The sequence below is a fragment of the Grammomys surdaster genome, unplaced genomic scaffold, assembly GCF_004785775.1.
Source record: "Grammomys surdaster isolate TR1022 unplaced genomic scaffold, NIH_TR_1.0 1100, whole genome shotgun sequence".
In the NCBI taxonomy this organism is placed as follows: Eukaryota; Metazoa; Chordata; class Mammalia; order Rodentia; family Muridae; genus Grammomys; species Grammomys surdaster.
In genome coordinates this window covers 160,249-181,831 of record NW_021605519.1, presented here as the reverse complement: position 1 = coordinate 181,831, position 21,583 = coordinate 160,249, and the positions used below count along the sequence as shown (strand labels likewise).

The following is a 21,583-nucleotide window of genomic DNA, read 5'->3' as shown; positions in this document are numbered from 1 at the left end:
CCCAGTCTTGAAAAACCTAATTTTTTTTTTAAAGGAACATTTGAAATCAGCCTAGCTCAGGTCTCAGCTTTCAACCATCGTGTATTTTTTTTTAAATTATTTTATTTTTTTGGTTTTTTGAGACAGGCTTTCTCTGTGTAGCCCTAGCTGTCCTGAACTAGCTCTATACACTAGGCTAGCCTTTAACTCACAGAGATCCTCCTGCCTTTGCCCCTGGAGTATTGGGATTAAAGACGTGGACCACTACCACCCAGTTCAAATTTTCCTATTTTTAAAATTTAAATATTTATTTTATGTGTATGAATGTTTTGCTTTCATATGTCTGTGTGCCACATGCATATGTGAGGCTCCAAAGACGGCAGAATTCTAACGAATCAGAGTTAAGCACAGTCATGAGTTGCCTTAAGAGTGATAGGAATTGAACCCAGATCCTCTTGAAGAGCAGCCAATAAAAAGTGCTCTAACCATTGAACGATTTCAGGAATCTTCAAGATGGGGTTCCTCTGTATCCTTGGCTGTTCTGGAGCTTGCTTTGTAGATCAGGCTGGCCTTGAACTCAGAGATCTACCTGTCTCTGCTGAGATTAAAGGTGTGGTTCACCACCACCAGGTGAAATTTCCCAAATTCCCCAAAGTTTTCATGTTTGACTTTTGCCTTTCCCTAGGAGGGATTGATTTGTTTTTGTTGTTGTTTTTAAGATTTTTTTTTTATGTATATGAGTACACTGTAGCTGTCCTCAAACACAACGGAAAGAGGGCATCCAATACTATTACAGATGGTTGTGAGCCACCACGTGGAAGCTGGGAATTGAACTCAGGACCTCTGGAACAGCAGTAAGTGCTCTTAACTGCTGAGCCAACTCTCCAGCCCTGCGACTGATTTTTTTAAATAGCGAATGCAAAATTGCTTCTTTAGTTAGATTGCGTCAGTTCTTTTGATGCAACATTTAATTTCCTTTGTTAATAGGTCTATCAAAGATCAAATCTATAGCATTTTCAGAGACGGCATAATTTGTAGTGTGCCATTTACTAGGGCAGAACTGCCTTAGATTCAGCACTCTCAGCTCCAGCCCGGCACTTCACTTAGCTCTCACGCGCTCAATAAATGTTTGCGCAAAGTATGAATGAACTAAAGAACCGCCAGAGCCTCAGAGGGGGTCGGCCTGGGAGTTCCAAAGTTCGGGAGGGGACACGGGGGCGGGCAGTGGGTGTCACGTGACGGGGCGGAGCAAATCCCATGTGTTTCCCCATCGCCAGCGCAACTCCGCCCTCTGCGCCGGTCACGTGGGGCGCTGGCTGCGCCTGCGGAGAAGCGGTGGCCGCCGAGCGGGATCTGTGCGGGGAGCCGGAAATGGTTGTGGACTACGTCTGTGCGGCTGCGTGGGGCTCGGCCGCGCGGACTGAAGGAGACTGAAGGTAAAGCCGCCATGTCCGGGCCCGACCCGGCCCCCCACCCCTCCCCCCGCATCCGCCGCCATCCGGGCCGGGGCCCGCCACCCTGCGCCGACGCCCCGGTGCCCCAGCCCCGAGCCCGCGCCCAGGCCCTACTCGCCAGGCCGATCCCCGGCCCACGTGTGCCGGGCCGGGCCCGGGTGGGGGTGGGGAGCAGGGCCCGGGCGAGGAGGGCGCTGGGGTGGCGGCGAGACAGCCACCTCCGCCCGGCCTGGGCCGCGGCCCGGCGCAGGCTGCGCGGCGCAGACCCGTCGCCCCCTCCCCCTGCAGGGCCCGGGCGGCCGCCGGGAAGTGACACGTTGTTCTTTGGCACTGGCCGCGTTGCGCAGAGCTAGGAGGCGGCGGCGGCGGGCAGGGAGGAGCCCCCAGCCCCGCCCGGCGGCCGACCCTCGCCTGCCACGAGCCGGCTTTGCGGCGGTCGCCGTCTGCCCCGCTGGTGCGGCCGGACTCGCGCCCTTCCTGGCTTGTGTTCCCGGGCGGCCTCAGGCCTCTCCGGCCCCGCGAGAGTGCCCCGCGGCAGGCTCCGAACCCGGTGTCCCCGGGTGGGGGTTGGGGATATCACGGCCGGAGCAGCCGGCTTCATTTGTGATCCGGGAGCCTGGTGCCAGCGAGACCTGGAATTTCCGGTCTGGTTGGTCTTGGGCCCCGTGGAGCCAGGTTGATACCCCTCACCTCCCAACCCCAGGCCTTCGGATGCCCAGAACCTGTAGGCCGCACTGTGGACTTATTCTTAACCGAGGGGGTGAGTGAGGGGGCTGTTTGAGCAGGCAGGGGTGGGGTCAGGGTGATGCGGTGTGTTGGTGGGGTCCACAGGCTATATGTTTTCTGTTTCTGCACTCACTTGGCACCTCCCTTAATCTATGTTGGCCCTAGGTCTTGATACAACCTTTCCCCCAGCCTATTTGCCATAAGCTTGGGTCCTTTCCTCGTTCTGAGCTCTGATCTTTCCAACAGGTGCTGGGGGGACCCTGATGTGGCACCAAATGAAATGAACAAAGCTCCTCAGCCCACAGGCCCCCCACCCGCCAGGTCCCCTGGACTCCCACAGGTAATCAAGGCTAAATGAACAGTACTCCGGTGGGGTGGAGGTCATGCAGCTCGCAGTTTTCCCACCCCCATCTGTGTTAGGGCAAAGTGCAGCAGGCTGCTGCCAAATTGAGATAGGGCCCCTGGCTGTCCCTGGGGCTGTCACAGGGAGGGAGCTTGTGGATTGCTGAGGCTGTTGCTGCAGGTCTGTGCCCCGTATTTCACCAGCTTGGGTTTAGGCCCCACCCAGGCTTCCCCTCTTCCTGAACTCTGGTCTCTCCCCTTCAGCCAGCGTTTCCCCCGGGGCAGGCTGCACCGGTGGTGTTTAGCACGCCTCAAGCGACACAAATGAACACGCCTTCTCAGCCCCGCCAGGTGAGGGGCTGTGGCTAGAGAAGGGCGTTGGGTGGGAGCTGGGAAAGTGAGCTGCTGGTTTGGGGCCAGTGTGGAAGCTATGGACCCTGTATATTTAGCCTCCAATTTCCTGACAGTTGCTCTGAGTTCTTTCGTGCTGTTAGTTGCTTAGGTGGCTGACCCTTTGTGCAGTTTGTAGATTGTGAGAGTGGCCTCACTGGGGTCTTTGTGCCCTTGAGAACCGGAGACCGTGCTGTGGGCCCTGCTGCCAGCTCTTTCCTGTTTCACTAGGAGGTTGCCATTACTCTGCTCCTCTTCTCCTCCCCTTTCTCTGTTAACTGTGATGAGATAAACCTTCCAGCTATGGTTTTTATTTTTTGTGTTCTCCAAGTTCTTCCCAAATGGAAGGATTCTTTTCCTATCCACTCCACTCCCCTAACCCCAGTCCATCACCTTGGGGATAATTGTGGTCTTTCCTGTTCCCATGTGCTCTCAGGGAGGATTCAGGTCTCTGCAGGTAATACTCCTTTCCTAATCCTGAGCCACCTCTTTGCTGTCACCCATCCTCCACCCTAGTCCATAGCTAGACACAGATTGGGATGTTCAGGGTGGGTGCCTTGTTTGCCGTTTACGAGTTTGAGTCCAAACACTGCATGTTAGAGGTCAGCTGTTGGCAAGCAGGTCTCTCAGAACTGGGGGACTGTTGCGTGTAGCAGTTAGCCTCAGTACTTGAGATGGGATAGTGCATGTTCCGGAGTATGGTGCCCAAAAGGGCCTTACTTAGGCATGATGTATCTTGATATTAGTTAGGAGCCTCTGAGGAGGGATAGTCTGGAGGTGACTGAGTGTGCATGGCAGTGACAGTACAGGATACAAAGTTTTCATCTAAGTTTGAAGGCAAGTGTTAGTACAGGAGGTCACTTAGCCATCAGTTAGTTGGTCAAGTGGGTCTTGGAAAGGATTGGTAGCCATGCTCTAAAGCCTGCTGTACTCTTAAGACTGTATGGACATTGTGGAATGCTGATTTTGCTGTTCATTCCCTCATCTTGACCCCACCTGCTTTCCTTCTTCCTAATAGCACTTCTACCCTAGCCGGGCCCAGCCCCCTAGCAGTGCAGCCTCCCGAGTGCAGAGTGCAGCCCCTGCCCGTCCTGGCCCAGCTCCCCATGTCTACCCTGCTGGATCCCAAGTAATGATGATCCCTTCCCAGATCTCCTACTCAGCCTCCCAAGGAGCCTACTATATCCCTGGACAGGTGAGGCTGGGGCTGGAAGCCAGATTACCTAGTGCTTCATTCTCCACCTTTTCCTACCTGGCCTTCTAGATCCATTCTTCTTATAGGGGTGAGACTTCTGGTCATTGCCTAGGATTGGCTTACCTTACTTCAGAGTCTGATGTGTGGTGTTTGTAGCTTTTCTCATCTCCTTTTTCCTCTTTTCTTCCCCAACCCCCATCAGGGGCGTTCCACATATGTTGTCCCAACACAGCAGTACCCCGTGCAGCCAGGAGCCCCAGGCTTCTATCCAGGTGCAAGCCCTACTGAGTTTGGGACCTATGGTAAGCAGGGCGAGGAGTAGATGGGGAGAGTATCCTAGGGAACATCTCAAGTATTCAACATGTTTAAATGCTAAGCCATTCCTCTGCATGCTTTTGGTTTTTAAAATGATAGGATTAATAGGTGATGGGGATTAGTGCCTAATGTTTAACCTACATTGGTAAAGGAAGCTTTGATCCTTTGCCAAGAGAGGTGGAATCTTCCCCACTTGAAGAAGCACAGGATTAAAGGTGCACGCTTTTAATCCTACCCAGCACTAAGGAGACCGAGGCAGGCAAATCTCTTAAGTTTGAAGCCAACCTGGTCTACACAGTGAGTTCCAGGATAGCCAGAGGTACATAGTAACATCCTGTCTCAAATAAGAAACACAGGATGTTCAACCTGGCTCTGTGGATCAAAGCACCTGCTCCCAAGCCTGATGGTGACATGAGTTTGATCCCTGGGACTCTGGTGGTAGAAAGACAGAGCTGACTCCCAGTAGTTATTTTCTCACCTTCTCTCAACCTATGCACATATAAATGGATAAATGAGCTGATGATTTAAAAAAGAAAGGGCTGGAGGTACAGCTCAGTAGCTAAGAGTGTCAGCACCCATGTCAGGCAGCTCACAGCTAACTAAAGTCTGTAACTTTCAACTCCTGGTGGAGCAAACGCTTCTGGACTCACTGGATACCTGCACACATACATACCTCCACACAGACACAAAATAAAAAATAAACAGAAAGAAATACAGACTCTAGCCGTGCAGTGGTAGTGCACGCCTTTAATCCCAGCACTTGGGAGGCAGAGGCAGGTGGATTTCTGAGTTCAAGGCCAGCCTGGTCTACAGAGTGAGTTCCAGGACAGCCAGGGCTACACAGAGAAACCCTGTCTCAAAAAAACTAGAAAAGAAAAAAGAAAAGAAAGAAAGAAAAAGAAATATAGGCTCTGACTAGAAAGCCAGGTTAGTGAACTTTATGTGGAGTTTCTTTTCATAGTTGGGAGACAGTAACGTGGATTTGAGTGGTTTTCGTAGCTAATTTTCATTTATGTTCAAAGAAAAAACACTGAATTTTATGGGTTTTGTTTGAGACAGTCTCATGTAGTTCTAGCTTAGCCTGAAACTTGCCATGTAAATCAGGCTAGTCATAAACTTGCAGTGATCCCCCTGCCTCTGATTGCTTTAATTACAAGCGTATGTTACCATGCTAAGCTTACAGCAGTATCCAAAAAAATTTTCCCATTAGGAAAATCTTAAGTATGTACTTCCAATACATGTGTAGTTGTATATATGTATATGTATGATTAAACATATAACCACTGTTGGTACTTTCAAAAGGAACAAGTGGGAATTAGGGATGAGTTACATTTACCCCACTTTGGAAACAGTTGCTTTAGAGAATTAATTTTTATTTCTCTTCGGCTGGATGTTACTTTTTGTTATGGTTGCCCCTTGCAAGGGGCTGAGTTAGGAATTTGAGTTAGCTTCAGTGGAACAATTTGGAAAACCCTGTTCATTCCCTGCCAAAGAGCTGATTGTGTCTCAAGTTGAGAGTGTGTGTGTGTTGCTGAGTTGGGATATATATATGAGTGCCTTGTGGGGTAGAACTGGTAGCTGGTGTAGAGAGGAAGGAGTTCCTTCCTACAAGGTGTGTGTATGTCTGTGTGAGGAATTCTTGTAAATGCAGTTCAAACTGGTTCCCCTGCTTTGACAGACACCTAATTCCCCAGGGAGGCGGGCAGGGCAGGGCAAGGCAAGGGGCTGGCTGTATATGATGAGAGGTTCTGCAGTGGGAGGTGTTCAAACACATATTAGTATGTTTGGATCTTGAAGCTGTCACGAATCTTTTTTTCTGTCCTTCCCCCAAGCTGGAGCCTATTACCCAGCCCAAGGTGTACAGCAGTTTCCTGCTAGTGTGGCTCCTGCTCCGGTTCTGATGAACCAGCCACCCCAGATTGCTCCTAAGAGGGAACGGAAACCTGTAAGTAGCAGCTAGGGGCTCTGGGACACCTGGAAAGGGACACTCATGGTCTGGTGTAGACTGGGATGTTGGGGCCTGTGGGAGCAAAACTTCTTAGACCTTTTGGGTGTAAGCAGAGAATTAAGTTCTGTGGAGGAAGAAGGTCCCCTCTGAGGGGTAGAAGCAACTCACAAGAAGACTAAAAAGGGCAGCCGGGAAATTCCCAAGAGACTTGGGCTCTAGTAGTATAAGAAATATGATTGGTTGGGGGGGGGCTGGTGGTTAGCTTTGGAAATGGGTTTGTTTTCTGTGCTCCTAACTCCTTAGACCTGGAAACTCTGGAGGCCTACGCCTCTGCTCAGTCCTCAAGCTCTGGGCATGGTGCCCAGAATAGGGTGCCAGGGCTGGGGAAGCCGCTGAGTCACCCTGGCTCCACCCACCGCATCTGGGCCCTACCCCTAGAGTTCGGGCGACTAGCCACAAGTGAGCTAGCTGGATGCTTGATGGGGGTCTTTAGCCTTAGGGTGTTTGGCTATTGACTTAGGAGTTACTGGTGGGTAGAGGGGAGGGAGGGGCATTGTGATATACAGGGCTGCTCTGTGAGGTCAAGAGTCTTAGGGGTGGGGGCTAGGGCAGCGACTACAAGAGCAGCCGGATGGGTTGACAGTAGAACTCATGGGGTTTCTGGCACCCACCCACCTGCTTCCCAGTAGGGGTGGGAGGTTGGCCCAGAGTGTTAGGAGGGGGACAGGGTGGAGAGGTGGGCTCCTTCTGCTTCCCACTCATCCTATAGCTTTTTTTCCCCAGATCCGAATTCGAGACCCAAACCAAGGAGGGAAGGATATCACAGAAGAGATCATGTCTGGGGCCCGCACTGCCTCCACACCCACTCCTCCCCAGGTACTGTCATATCTTTGAGTGAGGCCTTGGTTTGGACAGCTATTCTGCCCCAGATTCTCAAGTCACTTGATCTTTCCTTCACCTAAGGGGTTTATTTCCCTGCTTTCCTGGATTTCTAGGCAGAGCTAAAGTAGAAATGACTCTAGTAAAGAAGGGTGTGGAACTCTTCAGTGCAAACTTATAACACTTTGTGTCCTGCAGACGGGAGGCAGTTTGGAGCCTCAACCCAATGGGGAGTCGCCTCAGGTTGCTGTCATTATCCGGCCAGGTAAGGAAGGCAGTGGCACAGCTTTTATGGGGGAAGTGAGGAGTATGAAGCTTTATACTTGAAGGAGGTGGTGTGATTCAAACTGAGTACCAGAGAAGAATGACTTAGTTAGGTTTCATGTAGTGGGTTTGAGGTTGCAGAGTTTTGGGTGAGGGCTGAGAACAGCCAAGGCGGGAGAAGATTAGGTTGTGTTTTGGAAGTAAGCTTCACTAAGAGGAAGAACAGGAACAGTGATGGACTTGCTACCATGTATTCATTCTTCGTGCAGATGACCGGTCACAGGGAGCAGCCGTTGGGGGGCGGCCAGGACTGTCTGGCCCAGAGCACAGCCCTGGCACAGAATCTCAGCCTTCATCGCCTTCTCCAACCCCATCACCACCCCCAATTTTGGAGCCAGGGTCTGAGTCTAATCTTGGAGTCCTCTCTATTCCTGGGGACACTATGACAACGGGGATGATACCAATGTCTGTAGAAGAATCGACCCCCATCTCTTGTGAAACTGGGGAGCCATATTGCCTCTCTCCAGAACCCACTCTTGCCGAACCCATACTGGAAGTAGAAGTGACACTCAGCAAACCCATTCCAGAATCTGAGTTCTCTTCCAGTCCTCTCCAGGTTTCCACGTCCCTGGTGCCTCACAGGGCTGAAACTCATGAGCCCAATGGCGTGATCCCATCTGAGGATCTGGAACCAGAGGTGGAGTCAAGCCCAGAGCCAGCTCCTCCCCCTCTTTCAGCTTGTGCTTCTGAATCCCTTGTGCCCATTGCTCCAACTGCCCAACCTGAGGAACTGCTCAATGGAGCCCCCTCGCCACCAGCTGTGGATTTAAGCCCAGTCAGTGAGCCAGAGGAACAGGCCAAGGAGGTTTCATCAGTGGCACTGGCCAGCATTCTCTCTCCTATTCCACCTGTGGCTCCTTCGGATTCTCCTGCTCAGGAGGAAGAAATAGAAGATGACGATGACGAAGAGGGTGGAGAAGCTGAGAGTGAGAAGGGAGGAGAGGACCTCCCCCTCGACAGTACTCCTGTCCCAGCCCCGTCGTCTCAGACTTTAGAGACGGCAGCAGCTCCCCAGGGTAAGGTGTGGCTAGACGCCTGGTGCTCATGCTGGAGACGCTCTTTCCACTGACCTCCCATTTATCACCTCTTCTGTTCTGCTTTGTGTTGAGACTGACCGTGATGGAGTCTGGCTGCCTGCTTCTGCCTCCCAAGTGCCAGGATTAAGGGTGTGGAGCATCTTCTTATGAACAGACCCACAAAATGGGGTCCCATTGTGGCCTAGTGTTAAACCCTAAGATGTAGACTTGAGAACTCAAGCTTTAGACAAGGTCTTATGTAGCCCGGGCTGGCCTTGAACTCCTAATCCTTGTGTCTCTGTCTCCCAAGTTCAGGGATTACAGGGATCTGCCATGATGCCTAGTTTACAGAGGGAGTTTTATCATTTAAAGTGGGAGTGAAGGGTAGAGGAATGTTATGGCTGGTTTTCGCTCTTTCTTTTTTTTTTTTTTGTCTCTCTGTTAGGGATACTTATTAGTTGTTTACACCTTGTCCTCTTCCTCCTTTTAGTGGCAGTGTCTGTGCCAAAGAGGAGACGGAAAATTAAAGAGCTAAATAAGAAGGAAGCTGTAGGTGACCTTCTAGATGCCTTCAAGGAGGTAAGGAAGGCAAGAATTAGTTGAGGGGAGATGGCATAGTGTGGAGGCAGTGATCATCAACTGAACCTGGGTGTTCATTTGTGATTGAAGGTGGACCCAGCAGTACCAGAGGTAGAGAATCAGCCTCCTACTGGCAGCAACCCAAGCTCAGAGTCTGAGGGCAGCGCTGTACCCCCACAACCTGAGGAAGCAGAGGAAACCTGGGACTCTAAGGAAGACAAAATTCATAATGCTGAGAACATCCAGCCTGGGGAGCAGAAGTATGAGTACAAGTCAGGTGTGTTTAAGAAGAGTGGTTGAGCAATACTTACATGAGAAATGGGTAGTCTCAGTCCTATTGCAGGACACAGGAGTGTGACTGATGTATCCTGTCTTGCAGATCAGTGGAAGCCTCTAAACCTTGAAGAGAAGAAGCGGTATGACAGGGAATTCCTGCTGGGCTTTCAGTTCATCTTTGCCAGTATGCAGAAGCCAGAAGGATTGCCCCATATCACTGATGTGGTGCTGGACAAGGTTGGTGTTTTGAGGAAGGTTGGTTTGACCTGGAAGTAAGTGCCTGAGGTCACCAAAGAAAAGGTAGTCATCCTAACCTGTGTTTTCTTTGCAGGCCAATAAAACACCACTTCGGCCACTGGATCCCTCCAGACTACCTGGCATAAACTCTGGTCCAGATTTTACTCCATCCTTTGCCAACCTTGGCCGACCAGCCCTTAGCAACCGTGGGCCCCCAAGGGGTGGGCCAGGTGGGGAGCTGTCCCGAGGGCCGGTGAGTGGGGCTGGCTGAGGGGTAGATAGTTAATGGACAGGGTAGAATCTTACATGTCTCATCCTTTGGGGGAGAAGTCTGTTTCAGAGCTGTGTGGTAATGGGGTCACATATTGTACTTGCTGTTCTCTGTCTTCACTTGTCTTCACTTGTCTAGCAGGCTGGCCTGGGACCTAGGCGCTCTCAGCAGGGCCCACGAAAGGAAACTCGCAAGATCATTTCCTCAGTGATAATGACTGAAGACATAAAACTAAACAAAGCAGAGAAGGCTTGGAAACCCAGTAGCAAACGGACAGCAGCTGATAAAGATCGAGGAGAAGAGGATGCTGATGGAAGCAAGACCCAGGTACTAGCAAGTCTCCATTCCTGCTCCTCTAGAGCTGCCTTGTAAAGCACTTTACTGTGTCCACTGGCCATACTCACCGTCTTTACTGCACTGTCTGGGATCAGTCCCCATCATTTTGTCATGTCTCAGCAGCCTGTGTTTCTCTTGAGTACTTCACTAGACCCTTTATGCTCTACCCTTTCTTCTCCACAGGACCTGTTCCGCAGGGTACGCTCCATCCTGAATAAGCTGACACCCCAGATGTTTCAGCAGCTGATGAAGCAGGTGACACAGCTGGCCATTGACACCGAGGAACGTCTCAAAGGAGTTATTGACCTCATCTTTGAGAAAGCCATTTCAGAGCCCAACTTCTCTGTGGCTTATGCCAACATGTGCCGCTGCCTCATGGCGGTTAGTTTCTACCATTTGCTAAGTCTTTCCTAGAGATTTTTTTTCATGGTTTTATTTATTTAATGTTTTATTTGCCTATGTCTACGTAGTTGCATGTTCACCACAGCACAGTTGACAATCATCAGGATAACTTGTGGAGTCAATTCTCTTTTATGTAGATTCTGGTGATTAAACTCAGATTCCCAAGCTTACGTGGCAGACTCTGTGCCATCTTGCTGGCCCAGTTTTCTGAATCTTACTGTCTAGCTTCCTGCATCTTCCTGGGGATCTAGGTCCATCTTTACTTGGTTGGACTTGTCTGTTATGGTAGCTAAGTGTGCAGTACAGCATAGGCTTTCTGGGTTGGGGAGACTTAAAAGGCCTTCTCTGCCCTTGGACTGATCTTAATGTGATCTGTGGCTTACAGCTGAAAGTACCCACTACAGAAAAGCCAACAGTGACTGTGAATTTTCGAAAACTGTTGTTAAATCGGTGCCAGAAGGAATTTGAGAAAGACAAAGATGATGATGAAGTTTTTGAAAAAAAGCAAAAAGAGATGGATGAAGCTGCTACGGTGAGAGAAGTGTTGCTAATCACACCCTGTGCTCACACCCACCTCACCACCAGTTTGTCTTGAGAGGTCTGAACACTCTAAGGATCTTGGGGGCTCTCTTTACCTCAGGACATGAGTGCTTAGTGCTAGGCTGGCTCGCTGTCTAGCTAAGAAGAAAAGGGGATTTTAGCCAACTGGCTGTTTGGTTTTGTTCTTAGCTTTATTTTTATATGTATGTTTGGCCATCCTGTAATGTGTTCAGTGTACATGTCTGGTGCCAGAGGAGACCAGAAGGGGACACTAGATTCCCTGGATCTGGAGTTAAAGATGGCTCTGAGCTACCACATGGGCACTGAGAACTGAATCTAGGTCTTTTATACAAGTAGAAGTGTTCTTAACCACTGACCTGTCTCTCTCTCCAAGAGCCCCCTGTTTATCCTTTTTTTATGTATATGAGAACTCTGCCTTCATGCACACCAAGAGGGCGTCAGGTCCATGTAGTTGCTGGGAATTGAACTCAGGATCTATGGAAGACCAGCCTAGTACTCTTTTTGGTTTTTCAAGACAGGGTTTCTCTGTGTAGCCCTAGCTGTCCTGAAACTCTGTAGACCAGGCTAGCCTCGAACTCAGAAATCCGCCTGCCTCTGCCTCCCAAGTGCTGGGATTAAAGGCGTGCGCCACCACTGCCAGGCTTAACCTAGTACTCTTAACCTCTGAGCCATGTCTCCAGCTCCTTGGTTGTCTTTTTCACATAATCTCTGTCTTATGATTGACAGGCAGAAGAACGGGGACGCCTGAAAGAAGAGCTAGAAGAGGCTCGGGATATAGCTCGGCGGCGCTCTCTAGGGAATATCAAGTTTATTGGAGAGTTATTCAAATTGAAGATGTTAACAGAAGCAATAATGCATGACTGTGTGGTCAAACTACTTAAGAACCATGATGAGGAGTCCCTGGAATGCCTCTGCCGCCTCCTTACGACTATAGGCAAAGACTTGGACTTTGCAAAAGCCAAGGTAAAGGTCCTGGGATGTGGTGAGGAGTGAATGAGTAAGGCATATAGGTCTCCTGTTTGCTGATATAGGCTGAGGGGTTTAGGATGCTTAGCCAGTGTCAGGTTTAAAAAAAAAGGGGGGAGGGAGGAGACAATTGACCCAATCCCTTTGCTGCCTAGCCTCGAATGGATCAGTATTTCAACCAGATGGAAAAAATCATTAAAGAAAAGAAGACCTCGTCTCGCATTCGTTTTATGCTGCAGGATGTACTTGATCTTCGGCAGGTATGTGTCATCTTCCCCTAGTTCATCTGCTACTCCAGCTCCTGATACTATCTTGGCTGATCCCTGCCAACCCCAAAATAACTGTTTTCCATTTTGTTCCCAAAGAGTAATTGGGTGCCACGCCGAGGGGATCAGGGTCCTAAGACTATTGATCAGATTCACAAGGAGGCAGAGATGGAAGAGCACCGAGAACATATCAAAGTGCAGCAGCTCATGGCCAAGGGCAGTGACAAACGTCGGGGTGGCCCTCCAGGCCCACCTATCAGTGAGTTTGAAGCCAGGGCTAAGGAGGGGACAGTGAAGCTCCTAGAGAGTATGACACTTTTTTCCACTGATGACTTCTCTTAGTGCCACGTGTCTGGGCCACTGAGACCACGTGATGGGATTGAGGATCTGAGGAAGAGAGGCTGAGGGTGGCCCAAGAAGGGGTTGTTAGGACTTGTTACTCCAACATTCTCTCCCTATTCTCTCCTTCCTTCCTTCCTTCCTTCCTTCCTTCCTTCCTTCCTTCCTTCCTTCCTTCCTTCCTTTCTTCCTTCTTCCTTTTTGTCTCAGACCGTGGCCTACCACTTGTGGATGATGGTGGCTGGAATACAGTCCCCATCAGCAAAGGCAGTCGCCCCATTGATACCTCACGGCTCACCAAGATCACAAAGGTAAGGTTGTGTCTGGAGTAGGTGAGTTGGAAGGTGAAGAGAATGAAGCATGCATCAGTCCTCACAGTTACGGTCATGATAGCGGAACTTAGACTAGTTAGGTGCAGCGTCATTGGCTAAAGGATTTGCTCACATTGGTCTTAATAAGCTCATAAAGAAGACCAAAATTAAGCCAAGAATGGTTTTTACATTTTAAGTGACTGAAAAAAAATAAAGGGGTGATATTTTACGGTATATAGACTATGTACAATGTGGGCTCAGAGGTTAAGAACACTGGTAGCTCTTTCAGAGGTCCTGAGTTCAATTCCCAGGAACCACAACCATCTGTAATGACCATGGGCTGGTACCCTTTTCTGGCCTACATGCAGACAGAACAGTATATTCATAATGAATCTTTTTTTAAAAGTATATAGAATTTTAATTCTGTCTATGGGTAATTACTGTTGTATCAACAACAGTTATTCATGTTCTATTATTTTCACACTATAATAATAGAATGAGTAGTAGCCATGGGCCGTGGATTGCAAAGCCCTAAAATATTTACTGTCTCGACTATATAGTTAAAGCTTGCCTCACCCTGTGTTTGTGCCCTTCATCCAGTGTGGCTGTGTGTTGCAGTGTTGGCTAAGGGCTTGAGCTAGGTGAGGCATACAAGTCTGCTGTCTTTCCTTCTGCAGCCTGGTTCCATTGATTCTAACAACCAGCTCTTTGCACCTGGAGGACGACTGAGTTGGGGCAAGGGCAGCAGTGGAGGCTCAGGAGCCAAGCCCTCAGACACAGGTATGGAGACCACTGTAGCGAGCTGAGTACTTGCTATTCTCAGCTTCCTTGAGTTTCCTGCACAGAATAAATAATTAGGGAATGAATATGGGAGTCATATATACATGATGCCAAGGAGTGAATTACTTTACTGTTATTGTGACCAAGAGTCCTAAACAATAAGGGGGATGCATAAAGTAGTAAAGGTGTGGTGCACTCTAACCCTAGCTCTTGGAGGGTAGAAGTGGGTTAATGAAGTGTTCTTTCTGCCCTTCCTAGCATCGGAAGCTGCTCGTCCAGCTACCTTGAATCGTTTTTCTGCTCTTCAACAAACATTACCCGCAGAGAACACAGATAACAGACGTGTTGTACAGAGGTGAGTTTCTTGGGATGGGGGTTGTTAGAGAATACTGTGATTGGGTTTTAGTTGTCAAAGCATAGGGATTTCTCATGCCTTTATTGCCTGGACATGTTCTTGACGACAAGAATGAGACCCCACAGTTGCCCTGAATATTGGATAGTCACATAAAGTGCTTGAGTGGTACAGGTGAGAATCAATGTGTCTCATCTTCCAGGAGTAGCTTAAGCCGGGAACGAGGTGAGAAAGCTGGGGACCGGGGAGACCGACTAGAGCGGAGTGAGCGGGGAGGTGACCGTGGGGACCGACTTGATCGTGCCAGAACACCTGCCACCAAGCGAAGTTTTAGCAAAGAAGTGGAGGAGCGAAGTAGAGAGCGGCCATCCCAGCCTGAGGGACTCCGCAAGGCAGCTAGCCTCACAGAGGATCGTGGTCGGGATCCTGGTGAGAAGGAAGGGAAGGCTATTGGGTGATATGGGACTTTCTTGGGGAGCTCTGGATTCTTTTAAGACAAGTAACTAAAAAGTTCTTCCCCTGTAGTGAAGCGGGAAGCAACTCTACCTCCAGTGAGCCCTCCAAAGGCTGCGCTCTCTGTGGATGAAGTGGAGAAGAAATCTAAGGCCATCATTGAGGAATATCTCCATCTCAATGACATGAAGGTTGGCACTGGGAAGGGACTAGTGATTGATAGTAAGGGTGGGGAAGGCAGTCATGCTGACTGCCATAGTCTATATAGACTGTAGACCCAGCAATGATGGTTTTCTTCCTCATCATGCTTTGCCCTCCTCAGGAGGCAGTACAGTGTGTCCAGGAGCTGGCTTCACCCTCCTTGCTCTTCATCTTTGTACGGCTTGGCATCGAGTCCACGCTGGAGCGTAGTACCATTGCTCGTGAGCATATGGGGCGACTGCTGCACCAGCTCCTTTGTGTGGGGCACCTCTCTACTGCCCAGTACTATCAAGGGTATGTATGACCCATGTCTGTGTGCCTTCCATGTCCTCATAACCCACCAATTCCTTCTTTGGGATTCCTGGAACCTTGGATTTTAGCTTGAGGTTGTCTCATGTTTGGAAAATGTTTCTTGAGTGGGGGTAGGGGAGTTCCTCCACATTTGATTTTTTAGTTGTGCTGTATTTCCCTAGAAGCAGGGTAAGTGTCTAACTGATCTCTAAATGCTGTGGCCTCTTATTTCCTTTTCAGGCTGTATGAAACACTAGAATTGGCTGAGGACATGGAAATTGATATCCCTCATGTATGGCTTTACCTGGCAGAACTGATAACACCTATTCTCCAGGAAGATGGAGTGCCCATGGGAGAGCTCTTCAGGTAAGCCCTCCTTCCCTTTCTGGATGCAAGAGAGACAAAGAATGGAGCAAGTAAGACAAGTTGCATACTTGTGTTTGGAGAGGGCTGGAGTAATATTGAGGCTTTTGGGTGCCATCAGGATTGATGATTTTTCTTACAGGGAAATTACGAAGCCTCTGAGACCCATGGGCAAAGCTACTTCTTTGTTGCTGGAGATCCTGGGTCTCTTATGCAAGAGCATGGTGAGTTGAACCTTTCAAAGGTTGATACATTCAGAGACGTCTATGTGGCTTTGGCTACCCTGGGTGACCATGGAGTCTCTTGGTCCTTTGTTGGCCTGAGGTATTTGTAATGCTAGGGCATTTTGATACTTGAGAGAGGAAAAGTGTTAATTAAATAATAGGTAGTTTCTGTCGTGAGTTTTTCCTGGGCTGAAAGAAGATTGGCAAAGAAAGACCTTAGACCCATGGGTAATTCAAGTCGGTCCCACGGTCACCTCCCCGCTCACTCCGCTCTAGTCGTCTCCCCGGTCCCCAGCTTTCTCACCTTTTGTGAAATTTTGTGAAGTTATTGGGGGTATTACTGCTGCCAGGATTTTCTGAACATAGGAAACCAATGGGCATATCTTTTGTTGTTTTGTTTTTTTGTTGTTGTTTTTTGGGGGGTTGTTGTTTTTTGGGGGTTTTGTTGTTGTTGTTTTTTTTATTTTTTTATTTTTTTTATTTTTGAGATAGGGTTTCTCTGTGTAGCCTTAGCTGTCATGGCATACCACCACTGGCTGGCAAGTGTATTTGGTTTTTCGAGACAGGGTTTCTCTGTGTAACCTTGGGTGTCCTGGAACTCTCCCTGTATAGACCAGGCTTGCCTCGAACTCAGAAATCCGCACAAGTGTATTTTTTAAGCAAATATTCGTTTACATGGGAAAATAAAAAGGTTCAATGGTTAAGAGGAACAAAAATACATTTTTAGATTTTTTTTTTTTTTTTTTACTAATTTTATTTAGATTTATCTATTTTGTGTATATATAAGTGTTTTGTTTGTATTGTATATGCGGTAGAGTATGTCAGAATCCTTGGAACCTGCCTTATGGGTGGTTGAGAAACCACAGTGTGGGTGCTGGGACTGAAACAAGTGTTCTTACTTGCTAAGATCTCTAGATCTTTTTAGTTTTTGAGCAGGGTTTCTCTGTGTAGCTCTGGCTATCCTGGAACACACTCTGTAGATCAGGCTGGCCTCGAACTCAGAAATCCGCCTGCCTCTGCCTCCCAAGTGCTGGGATTAAAGGTGTGTGCCACCACCGCCCGGCAACTCTCCAGATCTTAAGAACAATATTATGTTTTGTTTTGTTTTAAATCAACACGCTAGAGAGATGGCTCAGCAGTTAAGAGCATTGACTACTCTTCCAGAGGTCCTGAGTTCAATTCCTAGCAACCACATGGTGGCTTACAACCATCTGTAATGGGATCTGATGCCCTCTTCTGGTGTTTCTGAAGACGGCTCCAGTGTACTCAAACAAATAAAATAAATAAATCTTTAAAATAAATCAAAACTGTTTGGGAAAGGAAATATAGGTGAAATACATCTACTGTGTGTACTAATATGAGATATGTAGACTTGGTTATTGACCTTTTTGTGATCTTGTGTGATCCAGTGATTTCTTAAGAGTTCTTTCTACCAGTGCTAAATGATACTTTTCCTAGAGGCTTTCCCCCATCCTAATGTCATACCACTGGTGGTAGGTGAATTCTATTACTTGTGACGTTTATTTAATCTAGGCATGGAAGGGTGGTGCCTATGTAGTATTACTGTTGAAGAACTGTTGAGTCCTAAGAGTCAAGGCCCTTGTGTAGAGATGGGTATTGAGATGCTGAATTGGTCTTTTGTTTTTCAGGGTCCCAAAAAGGTGGGGATACTGTGGCGAGAGGCTGGCCTGAGCTGGAGGGAGTTTCTAGCAGAAGGCCAAGACATTGGCTCATTTGCGGCTGAAAAGGTTTGAGACTGGAGTTCAGTTATTCTGCATTTGGGACTAGCTGCTCTCATCTTCCCCTCATCTCTTGCACTAGTTTTGACCTTCTCTGTGGGTCATTTGTTTATAGAAGGTGGAATATACCTTGGGAGAAGAATCTGAAGCTCCTGGCCCGAGGGCACTTGCCTTTGAGGACCTGCGTAGGCAGCTAGAGAAGCTGCTGCAGGATGGTGGCAGTAATCAGCGTGTGTTTGACTGGATAGAGGTGTGTTTCTCATGGGTACTGGGGCAAGGGGGAGGGGTAGTTGTTGAGGTGGATGGTTTGTAAGTATCCACAAGAGTGGATACTTACAGTGCATTTGTTTTTCTGTGCAGGCCAACCTGAATGAGCAGCAGATAGCATCCAATACATTAGTTCGAGCCCTCATGACAACTGTCTGTTATTCTGCAATTATCTGTAAGCCAAGGAGGTAGTGGGACAAGGGTGGGCCAAGCAATCTAATGGGGTGGGGGGTGGGAGTTTTGGTCTTGGCCCTCTAGTGCCAAGCCTGGTGAAGTCTTCATTATTGTGTTTTATTTTTGTTTTGTGTTGCTTTTCCCTGTAGTTGAGACTCCTCTCCGAGTGGATGTTCAAGTATTGAAAGTGCGAGCAAGACTGCTGCAGAAATACCTGTGTGATGAGCAGAAGGAGCTACAAGCACTCTATGCTCTCCAGGCCCTTGTAGTGACCTTAGAACAGCCTGCCAGTAAGAGCCAGGCTGCAGGGGTGAGGGTGGGGCAGAGGGACTGCCAGATAGAAGGTGCTCCTGAAAGGTGCTTAACCCAAGAGAGGCGGGAAAAGAGCAAAAAACCCTGGTGGTTTGATTGTTACTTACCCTGCCCTCTGCTTGTTTCCTTGGCTACAAATGGAATGAGTTAATCTAAGCATAGAGGGTTGATTGCCTGCCCAATTTGTGCTTGACCAGTAGATGACAGCAATACAGAGGTGATAAAAACAGTAGCATCTTTCAGATACCATGTACCCATCTATCTGACACAAGGCTGAAGTGCTTGCCATTTCCTGAGTTGGACGATGGGGCTTATGACCCTGTCTGAGGTTTGCAAATTTAGCACATGGGTATGCTTAGGTGTTGAAATAACTGTAGTGAGCACATAGAACACAGTCGTATGCTGGCCTGTAGTCAGTGAGAGCATGAGTGTTGCAAGATGGGTCCAAGAGATGATAGGTGTGATTGGTTACCTATAGATAGAGAGCAGGCATACTCTGAGTTGGAACAAAGACATGAGCTACTGAAATAAGTACAGCAGTTATGAACACGAGGAATTGGAGAAGTAGGAGTGAGGGGCAGATACTTCATGTAAGTACTGGCCATGTAAGTACTGACTGGGGACTTGCACAGAATGAAATGACTCTTTTGAGAGATTATAAGCTAAGAATTTGAGCTGAGAATGGTGGTGTAACACCCTGTGATCCTAACACCAGAGACAGAGAAGATCTCTACAAGTGTGAGGCCAGCCTGGGATGACTAATTACACCCTGTTTCAGAGAAGACCCCCTACCCCAGCTGGTCATGGTGGCATTCAGGAGTCAGTGGGTCTCTGATCAAGACAACCAGGGCTACATACATCAAAACAAAAACCAAAACCGTACTTTTAAAACATGAGAACCTTTAAATTACTGTTACTACTTGCATTCTACAGTGGAGGAGACTGAGGCTTGCTTGGAATGGGATTACCTCGAGAATACCCTGTCAAAATTGAGAACACAGAGTAAAGACCTGTGAGAGCAAAAAGAAATTTTGTATAGGAAAATGGTTGAAAATGCTAGATACTACTGTGTGGCAGGAGCCTATCTAAAAATTAAAAACTTTTTTGAGTATTTAAAACATCAAGGTCTTCCTAGTAAGCTACAGAATTTGATGGAGTAGGTAGGAGTCCAAGTTCTGAATTGGAAAGGACTGAGATTGGTGGCTGAGATAAACAGAAAGAAAAGTCTCGTTTAGCTATGGGTAGTTAAAAGGTAGTTCTGTGTAAAGATTGAACTTAACACAGGTAAATATGTAGGGCAAAGTAGATAAGAGTAGTACATGGTTCTCTGAGAGGGCACATGGGTTTTGGAGCACAGATGCGGGATAGTGAAGGATCAGCTATACCCATAGAGATGTGGAAAACCCAGAGGACTCTCTTGTCCTGAACTTCCCATAGTTGGTAAGCTTAGCTAACTTATCACCTTGAAGCTGGGCTTGAGGTCCTGTGCTTCACTTAGTGCAGTTCATAAGGAATGTAGTGGACTGTGTTCTGGGGTTGCATTGTAAGGCAAGCACCTGAGGAAAGTTGCTGTGATGGCTAAAGACAAACAAGAGTCAGAGGTGGTTCCTGGGAGATTCATCAGGAAGATAAGATGGTAAGAGAAATGATAACCACTGGGCGGAGTTTAGTATGCTCTACAGGTCAGAGAGGGTACAAATGTGGGAAAGAGGAGGCCATGTTTGGGAATCTGCCTGCCATGGATTCTAATGCTGGACCTAGAGTTGGATCCAGATGGCTAACTTTACTTACTTACTTTTGTCTTCTGGGATACAATCCTTTTTTGTTGTTGTTGTTATTTGTTTTTCGAGACAGGGTTTCTCTGTGTAGCCCTGACTGTCCTGGAACTCACTCTGTAGACCAGGCGGGCCTCAAACTCAAAATCTGCCTGCCTCTGCCTCCCAAGTGCTGGAATTAAAAGTGTGCGCCACCACTGCCCGGCCTCTGGGATGCCATCTTAAGTAGTCTGGGCTGGCCTCACACTAGTTTGGGCTTTCTTTAACTTTGATCCTCTTGCACTCTATATCCAAGTAATGAGATTCCAGTTTTGGCCACCAGCCCTAACATTTTCCCTTTTTGTTTTGGTTTTTTTTGGAACAAGGTTTCTCTGTATAGTCTCGAGCTATAGACCCAGGCTGGCCAAGTGGTGGGACTAAAAGCATATACCGTCACACCCAGCCTTCCTTCCCCTTTTGTTCTCTTGAGACATGGTCTCACTTGTGTAGAGATCTAGCTGGCCTAGAAAAATCTATTGCAGACCAGGCTAGTCTTAAACTCAGATCTACCCTTATCTTCTTCTTGAGCTCTGAGATTAAAGGTGTGTGCCACCATACCTGGCCTCAGTCTTTCACCTTTCAGTTTTGCTAAGCTGCCAGAGTTGGCTTTGAGCTTACTATCTTGATCTGCCCTTAGTCTCCCAAATATTTGAGTTTACGTGCCTGTCTCTAAGGATTGGTAATGGCTGAGTAACTCATTCTTGGGCTGGTAGTCTCTGTCAGGAGATTAGCATTCTGTCAGAGGCCTAGTCACTCTGAAAACCAGGATGGTAGGTGAAGGTTGTGTTTAGAACAGTGTCTCTTTGGGAGGGATCTCTGGATATAGACTGCTAAGGCTGTGACTAGTCACCTAATTGATGTGTTTGTGGCTTGCAGACCTGCTTCGGATGTTCTTTGATGCTCTATATGATGAGGACGTGGTGAAGGAAGACGCCTTCTACAGCTGGGAGAGCAGCAAGGACCCTGCTGAACAGCAGGGCAAGGGTGTGGCCCTTAAATCTGTCACAGCATTCTTCAATTGGCTTCGTGAGGCTGAGGACGAGGAGTCTGATCACAACTGATGGCGGGTGGGGCAGGGGACTTGGAGCCATGGACACTTGGATGGCCCAGCCAGCCAGCCGCCTGGACTGCAGGGGGGCGGCGGCAGCAGTGGCAGTGGGTGCCTGTAGTGCGATGTGTCTTGAGCTAATAAAGTGGCTGATGAGGCAGGATGGCTTGGGGCTGCCTGGGGCCCCCCCTCCAGGATGCTGCCAAGTGTCTCTCTCCTCCCCCCAGGGCACAGAGATATATATAAAGTCTTGAAATTTGGTGTGTCTGCGGGGGGAGGGGCACTACCGCCTGCCTCTAGGGTCCTTTTTTTTATTTTCTGAAATCACTCTTGGGACTGCCGTCCTCGCTGCTGGGGGCATATGCCCCAGCCCCTGCACCACCCCTGCTGCTGCCTGGGCAGGGGAAAGGGGGGGGCACGGTGCCTGTAATTATTAAACATGAATTCAATTAA

General features: G+C 48.4%; 1 protein-coding gene and 1 non-coding gene across 5 annotated transcripts; both read left to right on the top strand.

Moving 5' to 3' along the window:
- Window positions 1-1,252: 1,252 nt before the first annotated feature.
- Eif4g1 (eukaryotic translation initiation factor 4 gamma 1) lies at window positions 1,253-21,583 on the top strand. Of its 4 annotated transcripts, none has more exons than XM_028783414.1 (33): window positions 1,253-1,415; window positions 2,137-2,193; window positions 2,406-2,499; window positions 2,766-2,852; window positions 3,910-4,086; window positions 4,289-4,388; window positions 6,234-6,346; window positions 7,133-7,225; window positions 7,427-7,493; window positions 7,762-8,568; window positions 9,059-9,147; window positions 9,238-9,424; window positions 9,527-9,660; window positions 9,755-9,913; window positions 10,073-10,258; window positions 10,451-10,648; window positions 11,055-11,201; window positions 11,957-12,193; window positions 12,352-12,456; window positions 12,562-12,721; window positions 13,012-13,112; window positions 13,790-13,892; window positions 14,151-14,247; window positions 14,447-14,673; window positions 14,770-14,888; window positions 15,020-15,192; window positions 15,430-15,555; window positions 15,695-15,776; window positions 17,426-17,524; window positions 17,631-17,765; window positions 17,876-17,957; window positions 18,106-18,246; window positions 20,959-21,583. In XM_028783414.1, the coding sequence occupies exons 3-33, from the start codon at window positions 2,440-2,442 to the stop codon at window positions 21,141-21,143; spliced, it is 4,776 nt and encodes a 1,591-aa protein (XP_028639247.1). In that variant the 5' UTR covers window positions 1,253-1,415; window positions 2,137-2,193; window positions 2,406-2,439; the 3' UTR covers window positions 21,144-21,583. The 4 variants fall into 4 exon arrangements, with proteins under 4 accessions (XP_028639247.1, XP_028639248.1, XP_028639245.1 ...); XM_028783415.1 differs by having other exon boundaries at window positions 1,289-1,415; window positions 4,319-4,388; window positions 10,070-10,258; XM_028783412.1 differs by having other exon boundaries at window positions 1,289-1,415; window positions 10,070-10,258.
- On the top strand, window positions 12,783-12,857 carry LOC114634808. Its single transcript, XR_003713380.1, has one exon. It is a non-coding gene; the product is annotated as a small nucleolar RNA SNORD66 (small nucleolar RNA).

Excerpts from the sequence above, each read along its gene's own strand:
- Eif4g1 (XM_028783412.1), top strand. The coding sequence starts at position 2,440 with ATGAACAAAGCTCCTCAGCCCACAGGCCCCCCACCCGCCAGGTCCCCT. Across the intron at positions 2,500-2,765 it reads GGTCCCCTGGACTCCCACAG|CCAGCGTTTCCCCCGGGGCA; the intron begins GTAATCAAGGCT and ends TCTCCCCTTCAG. Across the intron at positions 13,893-14,150 it reads AGCCAAGCCCTCAGACACAG|CATCGGAAGCTGCTCGTCCA; the intron begins GTATGGAGACCA and ends TGCCCTTCCTAG.